The sequence below is a fragment of the Carcharodon carcharias genome, chromosome 3 (assembly GCF_017639515.1).
Source record: "Carcharodon carcharias isolate sCarCar2 chromosome 3, sCarCar2.pri, whole genome shotgun sequence".
NCBI lineage: Eukaryota > Metazoa > Chordata > Chondrichthyes > Lamniformes > Lamnidae > Carcharodon > Carcharodon carcharias.
In genome coordinates this window covers 55751711-55765232 of record NC_054469.1, presented here as the reverse complement: position 1 = coordinate 55765232, position 13522 = coordinate 55751711, and the positions used below count along the sequence as shown (strand labels likewise).

General features: G+C 43.8%; 1 protein-coding gene across 1 annotated transcript in view; it reads left to right on the top strand.

Annotated features, from left to right (window-relative positions):
- myo3a (myosin IIIA) overlaps positions 1–13522 on the top strand; it is a 611422-nt gene that overhangs the window by 542653 nt on the left and 55247 nt on the right. The window contains exon 38 of the mRNA XM_041183939.1: positions 1348–1435. Coding sequence (XP_041039873.1) covers positions 1348–1435 — 88 coding nt within the window. The remainder of the gene's footprint in view (positions 1–1347; positions 1436–13522) is intronic.

Genomic DNA, 13522 nt, shown 5'->3' with positions numbered 1-13522 from the left:
GAAATGTTGGTATCAATAATTATGAGAGTTGTAAAAAGGTGAACAGCAAATATGTGTTCATTTAAAGCATCCCTTTTTAAGAACCAACCTAAACAGACACTTATCAAGTTCCTAATTGCAAATGGCCAACTAATCCCATAATCTCATTCAGAACCGAGTTCTGCCATGCTTTATGCCATGACAGTATAAGTGCCACAGCTGCAGAAGTGTAAGAGTAGGCACTGGACCCATTTCCTATGAAGTTACAGTTCTCCCATCTTCTGCATTTTATGTACTAATTTGTTTTAGCCTCATTAAGGGCCCCAGATTTGATGCAAAAATATTAAGTAAACACCTGCCACAATATTCTGGATAATTAGCCCAAGTTTTGCTCTTTTTCTTGTTGTTTAGCATCCATTTAGAATGGGTGGTTGGGGGGGTGGGGGGGGTGGTGGGGGCAGTGGGTTGCAGGAGGGTGTTGTTCTGTGGTTAATGGAGCTCTAAAAATGGACCAGACTTTGTAGCTTTGTTTCCAATCAACTAACATCTCCATATTTTTGACACTTGTACCATATTTTTTAAAAGAAACATTTGGTACCTTCTTCCTCCTTAAGGTATGTTTGTTTTTTCAAGTTTCTTGAATATTGTATTTCATGGTTAAGATGATATATGGTGAAAGAAAGCATGTCCTGGAGATCAGCAACCAACTGACCATGTTTGCTGAGCTTGGCACAATCACCAACCAAAGACCAGGATAATAGCCCCACTCTGCTTCAGGTCAGTTAGGAGTCATTTCCAGCTTTTTCCCATCTGTAGCAAGGATGTCTAACAGCAAAGGGGAAACATAGGGAGGGCACGGCCATCACTGTTATACCTGCAGCTCATTCATAGCAAGCACTTCAATATCAGCTAATGTGCTACTCAAATATGAATGAAATAGGTGACTAATATAGACAGCATAACCAATATTTTTGTCTTCTTTCCAACTGAGTAGCATGATGTGTCTGTTAAAAGAGACTTCCAACATATAAATGCTATTGCATTAACCCAAGTACAGGGGTCACTGATGGTTGCCCTATGCTTGACCTATCAATAAGTGACTAATGGGTTGACATTGAAGCCCTTGGAAGATGTGACAGTGTTAAGACTTTCCATCATTGGTTGCAACGTGAAGGTATGCCCTGCTGAGTTATGCCTATGTATGAGGTGCACTGAAAAAGCCATACGGTTGTGTACGAGTTTGGTATGGGTGAACGATGCATGTCAAACAGGTTGGCGGGCAATATTTTGCACCATGCAGTCTTGAGTCATCTATCAGATCCCTTAAAGTATGTTGTCCTCTCCTGCAACTGTTCCTTGGTGCTGAAGGTCCTGAATGTGGAGCTTGACTGCCGCCTCCTTTCATACATGGTGCACAACGCTCTTGTGGAGAAGATTCTCAAGAGGGAAAACCAGAGTAAGCCTCATTTTTTACCATCTCTCCTGCAACAAACTGAAAATGGGTGTTTTGCCCACAGATTCTGTTCCATGCTTCTGGATTAGGTTTCCTCTCTCAGCCTCTGCACCTAGTGACTTCTTATCCTCTGTCATTTCAACCTCCATCTCAATTCACTATTCTCTCTCTCCTCCAATTTCACTGTCCTCCTATTCTCCCTTATTCTCACCCTTCATGTAAACCCCTAATCCATTTTCACAGTTACCCACTTGAACTTGCCATCTCACATGGCCTTGCTACTCCCATCATAACGATTACAGAGCCGGCTATCTATGATCACTTGCTTGTAGCACTCTCCACTGATATCCCCCTTGTCCCTCCCAACTTTATTTCCTTCTGCCTGGAATAAACTCACTCCCAATTCACTTAGAAGTGCACTTTTAAAATCCCAACTGTCTAGTGTTTGGCCCAATGTTCACTTTGGCATTTTTGCAGCTACTGATCTGCTCAACTGTACCCTCATCTCCACTTCTGATGCCATAGTCGCCATTTAAACCATTGCTCTCTCTCATCCTAGCCATTCCCCTGGTACAGCCCTCATTACCACTCCCTTATGTCCACTGGGGCATAGACAATTATTTTAGCCATCCACCACCCGATCGGGTACTGCGTTCATCCACCGCCCGATTGGGTATTGCAGTCATCCACCACTTGATCGATACTGTGTTCATCCACCACTCGATCAGGTACTATGTTCATCCACCGCCCAATTGAGTACTGCGTTCATCCACCACCCAATTGGATACTGCATTCATCCACCACCCAATTGGATACTGCTTTCATCTACCACTTGATAGGGTGCTGCATTCATTTGCGAAAACTGCTCACTATTCCAGGGTCACTCTGGAATGCAAAGGTAGCCATCAACCTCATTTCTCCATTGCAAACTGTATTAATAGAGCCCTCTTCCCTGTATAATCCATCCTCACCTCTAACAAAGTGCGAGGAGCTTATGGACTTTATGTGACCAAGATTGAGATCAGTTGCCTCTGCCACTTCTTTCCTGTTCCTTAGGTCACAAGCCGAACTTTCTCTAAAGATCTCCCCTGATGTAGCCTTGAACATGCATCTTTCTCTATTTTCTCTCCTTTCCCTTCATGTGCTCTCTAATGGCACCTTGTCCATGAGACCCACCTTCTGCTTCCTTAACCCTATTCCCACAGGAACTGCTAATCACCCAACTTCCTTTCCTGATCCCCTTGTTAGCTGATATTGTTAATGAATCTCTCTCTTCAGGTATGTCCTTCACCTTCAAAAAAACATAATGCTTGGTCCCTCTGATCCTGCAAATGACCACCCAATCTCCAACCTCCAAAGTCCTTAAACGTGCTATTGTCTCCCAAATCCATATTGTTTTTTCCAAGAACACCATGTTTGAATCCCTCCAGTCAGGTTTCTGCCCCTACCATGGTACTGAAACAGTTTTTATAAAAGTCACAAATGACAATTTATTTGACTGCGATGAAGATAACCTATTCCTCCTTGTTTTCTCGACCTATCTGCAACCTTTGATGCTGCTCATCACACCATCCTCCTCCAATACCTCTCCAGCTGGGTGGACTGCACTCGCCTGGTTCCATCCTTATCTATTTAATCATAGCCAAAAAAATCACCTGAATTGGCTTCTTGTCCCACTGCCACACTGTAATCTTTGGTGCTCCCCAAAGATCCATACTTGGACCCCTCTTATTTCTCACCCACATGCTGCCCCTCAGAGACATCACTCAAAACACAGTGTCAGTTTCTACATTAGCTCTAATGGCACCCAGTTCTACCTACCAACAACTCTACCTTTTTAATGTCTCTAACCTGTCAAACAGCTTGTCTCTCAGCCAGTACTGGATGAGCAAAGATTTCCTCCAACTAGATATTTTGAAGACTGGAGGCCTTGCTTTCTGTTGTGTGGTGTTACTCTCCTTCCCTTTCCTGCTGTGCATTCACTCCATCAGGACAACTTGTGGTGGAAAAATATCCGACTTATTTAAATAGAAATACAGCACAGAAGGACGCCATCTAGCCCATTGGGTCCATGCTGGCTCCCTGGAAAAGCAACTCAGCTAGTACCCTGCTCTTTTTCCCATAGCCCAGAAATGTTTTGCTCCAGATAATTATCCAATTCGCTTTTGAAAACTATGATTAAATCTGTCTCCACCACACTCTCACACCGTGCATTACAGATCATAACCACGCACTAGGTTAAAAAGTTCTCTTCATTAGTTCTTTTGCCAATGATCCAAACTGATGATTCAGATACTTTCAGGGATCAAGGCACAGAGGGAGCAGGGGTGGGGGTATGTGCTTGTGGCTGGGTGGCACGAAAAGACCTGGAAGAGGGGTTCTGCCAAATTTAATGGACCTCATTAACATTTATTCCACATTCCCCCAGACTGATTGAGAGACTGGCTGCCAACCAGGCAAGAATATCAACAGCAGAAGGTGGGGAAGTGTGCTTGGATGGTGGGTTCAATGATTTTGGGGAGGGGGAGATGACTGGGGAGGTGTGGGTGGATTGATTTCAGGGAGCAAGAGACAACGGGAGGAGAAAACATGCAGTGAGAGATAGTAGGCAGGGAGAAATCATAAATTCAGGGAGCAGCCAATTGTGCAGAAGGGAGGGATAGTGAGGTGGGAGGAAAGTTGGGTGCAAGGCATCATGTGGAAAAGAGATCACAGACAGGGAATGATCATGGGGAGGCAAATTCATAGGTGTGGCATGCTGGGTCAGTGAGATTGAGGTTGGGGGAGATCGGGGGGGGAAAGATGGTGAGGAAAGAGAGCAGGGTGGGAGATGATGGGGAAAGATAGCAAGGTAGGAGAGATGGTGGAGAAAGATTGCAGGATGGGAGAGATCATGGGGAAAAATGGCAGGGTAGGAGAGATGGTGGGGAAAAATGGCAGGGTGGGAGAGATGGTGGAGAAGGAGAGATTGTGTGCTGGGAAGGAAAGCGGAGGGAAGGGGAAGAGGTACCATAGAGCAGAGAAATTGCAAAGGGGTCAGATTGCAGTGTAGCAATCAGGCAGAGAAGACTCCATGCAGAAGGGGGCATCATGGGGGATACATCCCAGGGGAGAGAGATTATGAGAAAGAGATCTCAAGCAGGAGAGAGCACATGGGGAGTGATCACAGGGGAAGGATCATAGGCCAGAGAGATTGTGGTGGGAGGGATTGCAGGGTAAGATTGCAAGTGGGAAAAATCGCAGAGATCAGAGAGAGAGAGAGAGCAAGTGCGGAGACATCATGTGGAGACAGTTTATGGAAGAGACCACAGAGAGTGATCAAACTCTGGGAAGAAGAGATTTAAGAGTGGGAAACATCATAAAGGATGAGAGATTGTATTGTGTGAAAAATCACATGGAGGAAGAGAACATGGGTGTGGGAGAGAACACGGTGATGGGAGGGGTTGCAGTGGGGAGAAACTGTGGGGGAGGAAAGATCATGTGGGGGGAGAGAATAAGGGAACTAACACTCCTGCTCCTCCAGGCCCACAGGCACTGCTGGAAATGTACTTTGCTGCTGAACCTTACAGCTCCCAACTTATTTTAGCTGCCATGTTCCCTGAGCCCTGTATAACCTTGTCCAACATCATTAAATTCAAATGGGTCCCAAAATCTGAGGAATTTAAGTATTATCATCCTTGATGATGCCCTCAAACCCGTTGCAGTTAAACTGGAAGTGGGGGCAGGGTTTTCCCCTCGTCAGAGGGATGCTGCAGGTGGGCCCGGAAATTCGCGCTAAGAGCCTCGGCACTACTGGGGTGGGGGTGGGAGGAGCACAAGTACTGAAATGTGCGCAAGCGTGGGGAAGCATGAACTGAAAGCTCCCTAAAGGCACAGAGCTGCCTTAGGGAGCCGAAGGATTTTAAATACCAAAATAAGCCTTTCACAAATGATATAAACTTGTCCCCACATGTGACTCAGTCGCATGAAGAGGGACATGTAAGAAAGGATTTTTTAATTTTTTAAACTTTTTTTAAGTAACCGTTGGAAGCCCCCTCCCGCCCATTGGTGAGTTTTCATGAAAAATGCAAAGGCCACCTGGCATATTGGCCTGCCCACCAACCGAATAGTTGAGTGGGCAAGGAAAAATGCAACTCTATTAATTGCTTAAGGGCCTTAATAGGCCTCTTAGGCAGGCACATTGCCACCCCTCGCATGCCACCTGGCAACCAAAAGATCGTGAGAGCACGCTTGGCCGATGTCATTGTGCACTATTTCACTCCCATTCAGGTTGGGCAAGCACCCGCCCAATGAATGAAAAATTCTCCCCTCAGTGTGTTCATGGTGGGTTGGCATCAATTTTCATATTTTTATTGATTTAAATTCCTTGTGACCCTCTCTTAGAAATATAGAAAATAGGAGCAAGAATAGGTCATTCGACCCTTCGAGCCTGCTCTGCCATTCAATATGATCATGGCTGATCCTCTGTCTAACACCAGACTTGCACTCTATCCCTATACCCCTGATGCCTTTAGAATCTAGAAATCTATCTATTTCCTTCTTAAATATATTCAGTGACTTGGCCTCCACAGCCTTCTGTGGTAGAGAATTCCACAGGTTCACCACCTGCTGAGTGAAAACGTTTCTCCTCATCTCAGTCCTAAATGACCTACTCCGTATCCTGCGACTGTGACCCCTTGTTCTCAACCCTCCAGGCAGAGGAAACACATCATCGCTGCATCCAGACTGCCCAGTCCTGTTGGAATTTTCTATGTTTCAATGAGATCCCCTCTCATTCTTCTAAATGCCAGTGAATACAGGCCTAGTTGACCCAATCTCTCCCCATACAGCAATCCTGCCATTCCACGAATCAGCCTGGTGAACCTTCGCTGCACTCCCTCTATGGCATGTATTTCTTAGGTAAGGAGACCAAAACTGCACACAATATTCCAGGTGCGGTCTCACCTAGGTGCTGTAGGTCCTGTACAGCTGCAGGAAGACATCCTTGCCCCTGTACTCAAGTCCTCTCGCAACAAAGGCCAACATACCATTTGCTCTCTTAACTGCTTGCTGCACCTGCATGCTTGCTTTCAGTGATTGGTGTACAAGAACACCCAGGACTCTTTGTACATCATTATTTCCAAATCTATCACCATTTAAATAATACTTTGCCATTCTGTTTTTCCTACTGAAGTGGATAACTTCACACTTACCCACATTATACTGCTCCTGCCAAGTATTTGTCCACTCACTCAACTTGTCTAAATTGCCTTGAAGCCTCTTAACATCCTCCTCACCACTCACATTCCCACCAAGTTTCATGTCGTCAGCAAACTTGGAAATATTGCATTTGGTTCCCTCATCCAAATCATTGATATATTTTGTGAATAGCTGGGGCCCAAGCACTGATTCCTGCGGTACCCCACTAGTCATCACCTGCCACTCCAAAAAAAGACCCATTTATTCCTATTCTCTGTTTCCTGTCTGCTAACCAATTCTCAATATCCATGTCAATATATTACCCCTAATTCAGTGTGCTTTAATTTTGCACACTAACCTCTTATGTGGGACATTTATCAAAAGCTTTCTAAAACTCCAAATACTCCACATCCACTGGTTCTCCCTTATCTATTCTGCTAGTTACATCCTCAAAAAACTCCAGTAGGTTTGTCAAACATGATTTCCCTTTCATAACTCCATATTGGCTTTGTCTAATTCTGTTGAAATTTTCTAAGTGTCCTGTTACCACATGCTTTATAATAGACTCGAGCATTTTCCCTACTACTGATGTCAGGCTAACCAGCCTGTAATTCTCTGTTTTCTCCCTCCCTCCTTTTTTAAATAGTGGGGTTACATTTGCCACTCTCCAATGTGCCGGGACTGTTCCAGAATCTACAGAATTTTGCAAGATGACAACCAACACATCCACTATTTCCATGGCCATCTCCTTTAGTACCTTGGGGTGTAGATTATCGGGCCCTGGGATTTATTAGCTTTCAGTCCCATTAATTTCTGCAGCACTATTTTCATAGGAATACTAATTTCCTTCAATTCCTCCTTCTTGCTAGACCCTTGGTTCCCTAGCATTTCGGGGAAGTTTATTTGAGCCTTCCTCCGTAAAGACAGAACTAAAGTAGCTGCTTAATTGCTTTGCCATTTCCTTGTTCTCTGTTATAAATTTTCCCATTTCGGACTGTAAGGGACCAACATTTGTCTTCAATAATCTTTTTCTTTTTACATATTTATATAAGCTTTTACAGCCTGCTTTTATGTTCCTTGCAAGTTTACTCTCATACTTTATTTTTCCCCTCTTAATCAACCTCTTGGTCCCCCTTTACTGAATTCTAAACTGCTCCCAATCCTCAAACTTGCTACTTTTTCCAGCCACTTGATATGACTCCTCTTTGGATCTGATACTATCCTTAATTTCTTTTGTTAGCCATGGTTGGGCTGCTTTTCCTGTTGTGTTTTTGTGCCAGAAAGGATGTATAACTGTTGCAATGCATACATTCGTTCCTCAAATATTAGCCATTGCTTATCCACCTTTTAGTGAAGTTCCCCAATCTACTTTAGCCAACTCACCCCTCATACTTTTCTGGTTTCCTTTGTTTAGATTTAGGATCCAGGTTTTGGATCAGACTACTTCACTTTCCATCCTATTGAAGAATTCTATCATATTTTGGTCACCGCTCTCAAAAGAACCCCGCACAGCAAGATTATTAATTAACCCCATTGTACAATACCAAATCTAGGATAGCCTGTTCCCTTAGTTCCTTGGCATTCTGATCTAAAAAACCATCTCATACGTACATCCAGGAATTCATCTGCCACAGTATTATTGCTAATCTGGTTTCCCAGTCTATATATAGATTAAAGTCACCCATAGTTACTGTAGCACCCTTGTTACATGCATCTCTAATTTCCTGTTTAATGCGATCAGCTACCTTACCACTACTGTTTGGAGGCCTGTAGCCAGCTCCCACTTATGTTTTTGTCCCCTTCTTGCTTCTTAGCTCCACCCAGACTGATTCTACATCTAGAGTTTCTGAGCCAATATCCTCTTTCACTATTGCACTGATTTCATCTTTAATTAACAATGTCACCCCAACTCCTTTTCCTTTTTGCCCGCCTTCCTAAATATCAAGTACCCTTGCCTTGGTCAGCCTGCAGCCAAGTCTCCATAATCGCAATCACATCGTACCTGTTTACATCTATTTGCACTGTTAATTCGTCTACCTCATTGTGAATGCTCTGTCCATTCAGATATAGTACCTTTAGACTTGTCTTCTAAACATTTTTATAAATCTTTATTTGTACCATGGCCCTATTTGCTGCCAGCCCTTGTTTCCTCTACCTTCCACTTTTGCTTTCTACTTGTCTGTCTTTTATTCCTACCTTGATTTTGCTCTCTTGTGGTTTACAGCCCCCTGCCCCTGTAGTATAAACCCTCCTCCACATTACTAGCAAATACCCCTGCAAGGATATTGGCCCTGATTAGAAAGTCATAGAGGTTTACAGCACAGAAAAAGGCCCTTCGGCCCATCAAGTCTGCACCGGTCAAACAAGTACCTAACTATTCTAATCCCATTTTCCAGCTCTAGGCCTGTAGCCTTATATGTCATGGCATCGCAAGTGCACATCCAAATACTTCTTAAATATTATGAGGGTTTCTGCCTCTACCAACCTTTCAGGCAGGGAGTTCCAAATTCCCACCACCCTCTGTGTGAAAAAATTCTTCCTCACATCCCCTCTAAACCTCCTACCCCTTACCTTAAATCTATGCCCCCTGGTTATTGATCCCTCCACCAAGGGGAAAAGTTCCTTCCTGTCTACCCTATCTATGCCTGTCATAATTTTATACACCTCAATCCTGTCCCGCCTCAATCTCCTCTGCTTCAGGGAAAATAACCCCAGTCTATCCAATCTCTCCTCATAACTAGAACTCTTCAGCCAAGGCAACATCCTGGTAAATCTCCTCTGCAATCGCTCTAGTGCAATCACATCATTCCTTTAATGCGGATTTCAGAACTGCACGCAATACTCTAGCTGTGGCCTAACCAGCGTTTTACACAGATCCAGCTAACCTCCCTGTCTTATATTCTATGCCTCAGCTAATAAAGGCAAGTATCCCATATGCCTTCTCAATCACCTTATCTACCTGTCCCACTACCTTAAGGGACCGGTAGACATGCACACCTAAGTCCCCCTGATCCTCGGTACTTCCCAGAGTCCTACTATTCAACGTGTATTCCCATGCCTTGTTTGTCCTGCCCAAGTGCGTCATCTCACACTTGTCCAGATTAAATTCCATTTGCCACTGATCAGCCCATCTGACCAGCCCATCTATATCCTCCTGTAATCTAAGATTATCCTCCTCATTATTTACCACCCTGCCAATTTTCGTGTCATCCACGAACTCACTGATCAACCCTCCCACGTTCAAGTCTAAATCGTTTATATATATCACAAACAGCAAGGGACCCAACACCGATCTCTGTCAAGACCCACAGGACACAGGTATCCAGTCACAAAAACACCCCTCGACCCTCACCCTCTGCTTCCTGCCACTCAGCCAATTCTGGATCCAATTTGCCAAATTGCCTTGGATCCCATGGGCTCTTATATTCGTTATCAGTCTCTCATGCGGGACCTTATCAAAAACCTTGCTGAAGTCCAAGTAGACTACATCAAATGCATTACCCTCATCTACACACCTGGTCAACTCTTCGAAAAATTCAATCAAATTGGTCAGACATGACCGCCCTTAACAAAACCATGCTGACTGTCCTTAATTAATCCCTGCCTCTCCAAGTGTAGATTAATTCTATCCCTCAGAATTGCTTCCAATAGTTTCCCCACCACTGAGAATAGACTGATTGGCCTGTAGTTCCCTGGTTTATCCATTCCTCCCTTCTTGAATAACATTATCATATTGGCTGTCCTCCAGTCCTCTGGCACCTCTCCTGTGGCCAGAGAGGTATTGAAAATTATTGCCACCACTCCTGCAATCTCCTCCCTTGCCTCAATCAACAGCCTAGGATACATTTCATTCAGGCCTGGAGATTTATCTACTCTTAAGCCTGCCAGATCATTTGGAATCCTCTCCCTTTCTATGCTAGTTTCTTTAATTATATCACAGTCCTTCTGTCTGATTTCCATACCCACGTTATCCTTCTCATTTGTGAACACCGAGACAAATTATTCATTTAGAACCCTACCTACATCTTCCGGCTGCACACACAAATTACCACTATGGACCTTAATGGGCCCTACTCTTTCCCTAGTTATTCTCTTACCCTTAATGTACTCCTGAAATAACATTGGATTTTCCTTTATTTTACCTGCCAATGTTTTTCATGCCCCCTTTTTTTCTCCTAATTTCTTTTTAAAGTTCTGCCAGATTCTATACCCCTCTAGGGCTACCGCAGTTTTGAGCCCTTGGTATCTGCCATAAGCCTCCCTTTTTTTCTTTATCCAATCCTGTATATCCCTTAACATCCAGGCTTTCCTGGATTTTTTGGTCCCACCCTTTATCTTTACTGGAATATGTTGGCACTGTACTCTTCTTAAATGAGTCCCACTGCTCTGACACAGCTTTACCAAAAGGTAGCTGCTCCCAGTCCACTCTGGCCAAATCATATCTGATCTTATTAAAATCGGCCTTCCCCCACTTTAGAACTCTGATTTCTGGCCCATCTTTTTCCTTTTCCATTGCAACCTTGAATCAAACGGAGTTGTGATCACTATCTGCAAAATGTTCCCCCATTGATACCTCTATCACTTGCCTGGCTTCATTTCCTAAAATTAAGTCCAGGACTGCTCCCTCTCTTGTAGGACCTTCTACGTACTGGCTTAAAAAGCTCTCTTGGATGCATTTTAAGAATTCTGCTCCCTCTAAACCTATCACAGTATGACTAACCCAATTAATGTTGGGAAAGTTGAAATCCCATGCTATTACTACCCTATAATTTTTACACTTCTCTGAAATTTGCCTACATATCTGCTCTTCTATTTCACTCTGACTGTTTGGGTGCCTATAGTACACTCCTGGCAATGTGATTGCTCCTTTTTTGTTTTTAAGTTCTACCCATATAGCTTCATTTGAGGAGCCTTCTAAGATGTCATCCCTCCTTACTGATGTAATTGATTCCTTAATCAATATTGTGATAACCCCTCCTCTTTTACCTCCTTCCCTGTCTCGCCTGAAGACCCTATATCCTGGAATATTGAGCTGCCAATCCTGCCCCTCTCTCAACCATGTCTCTGTGGCAGCAATGACATCGTACTTCCATGTGTTAAATTGTGCCGTCAACTCATCTGCCTTATTCGTCAGAATCCTTGTATTAAAATAAATTCAACCTAACCTTGCCAAACTCCCATGTGCCTTAACTGGCCTATAATTTCTATGTCTTCCAGACTCACCTCTTCTTGCTTCAATTTTGGCTGTGCATTTCCCCTGGCTGAACATCTTCTCAGGATCCCATCCCCCTACCAAGCTAGTTTAAACCCTCCCCAACAGCGCTAGCAAACCTCCCTGCAAGGATGTTGGTCCCATTCCAGTTCAGGTGCAACCCATCCGCCTTGTATAGGTTCCACCGCCCCCAGAAATGGTCCCAATGTCCCAGAAATCTAAAGCCCTCCCTCCTGCACCATCTCGCCAGCCACACATTCATCTGGTCCTGCTGGGGTGCAATCTTTCCAGCTTGTACTGGTTCCACCTTCCCCAGAATCAGTCCCCATCTATCCATGTTCATTTATCAGTTTGTGCTGTTTTGTTGAAAATATATGATTGGACTTGGGTGACCCAAAAGATAATCCTATCCATGATTGAAAATGTTGTCAGTATTCTAATAAAGATCCAAGAACATCTGTGGGTGGTGTATGGCAACTTGATTCAATGCCTACATGAGAGAAGGGTAGCAAAGCAAAGGATGGGGTGGATTATAAAAAAAAAAGTGAAATGCCAACTTCAAGTACATGGATATTAATTGGCTGACTTGCTGTAATCATGTGACCTCTGCCATGAGGCACAGGGGCTATAGGGGAGTCATCTTACACTCAGTTCAATAAAGACATTATACTAGAAGGACTGCAGTCTTTGAACTTGTAACAGAGTCCAAAGAAACAGCATAGATGGGCTCTGGGGGCAGGAAAGAGTTTAGTAATATTAGCTCCAACAGAGAGACCGGTGGGGTGTTCAGCAAGAGAGGAGAATGGGGCACTTAAGATTGCTGCTCATAAGCAAAGTGATGCATGTGTCAGCAACCTTTCAGGGAAAACTGATGAGGCGTTGATAGTCATGGGCATGTCACGGGGGATTCAACCCTGAAGCTGTTGTAGGACTGTAGATAAGAAATAGTAAGTGCAGGGCTGGATTTGAAGGCAAAAATGAAAGGTGAAAAGACTAGGAGGAGGAACAACGGGTCCAAAACAGATCAGGAGAAGAGAAAAAATGGGAGATGGAAGGAAAGGGCTTGCCTCAAATTGGTAGTCAAAATGAACAGGTGATTAGACACATGAGAAATTCAGATTACATGGAAATATCTGGGATAGATATGTCTCGGTAGTAAACCAGAATAGGGAAATGATATGAGAAAGTTCGAGTTAAAATTGAAGTTAAAATCTGTGATTGTTTTGCCAAACACCTCCATTGCTCCACAAGTACAACCCTGAGCTATTTGCGGCTTACAGCTTTAACTCCTCTGTTGTAATTTCATTCTCAAGTTTTCTACCTTTTGCATTTTTCCCATTCTCTTGCATTTTCCCAGTGCCTTAGCTATTTACGCACCTGTTAGTCCTGATAACAACTCGGAGGTATGTTGGAAGTGATGGGGAGGTGGGGTCCAGTTTCATGTGGGACACCTGGAAGTAAGTTCAGCATGTCTGTAACATTTCAAGGCAGCCACCTCATTATCATTTTACTTGCAGGCTTGATGATAATTGATTGAGGGCACGATCAGGATCTGCATGACTCAATCTAAACCGGAATATTTAAATGGCCAATTCAAAGATGGAATTTGGATGATTTGGGAGTTGGAAGCAGGAGAAGGTGAACTATGAAAATAGATTCAACATGTTTAAAGGCTGAGCGCACTTCAATGAGACCTCCCT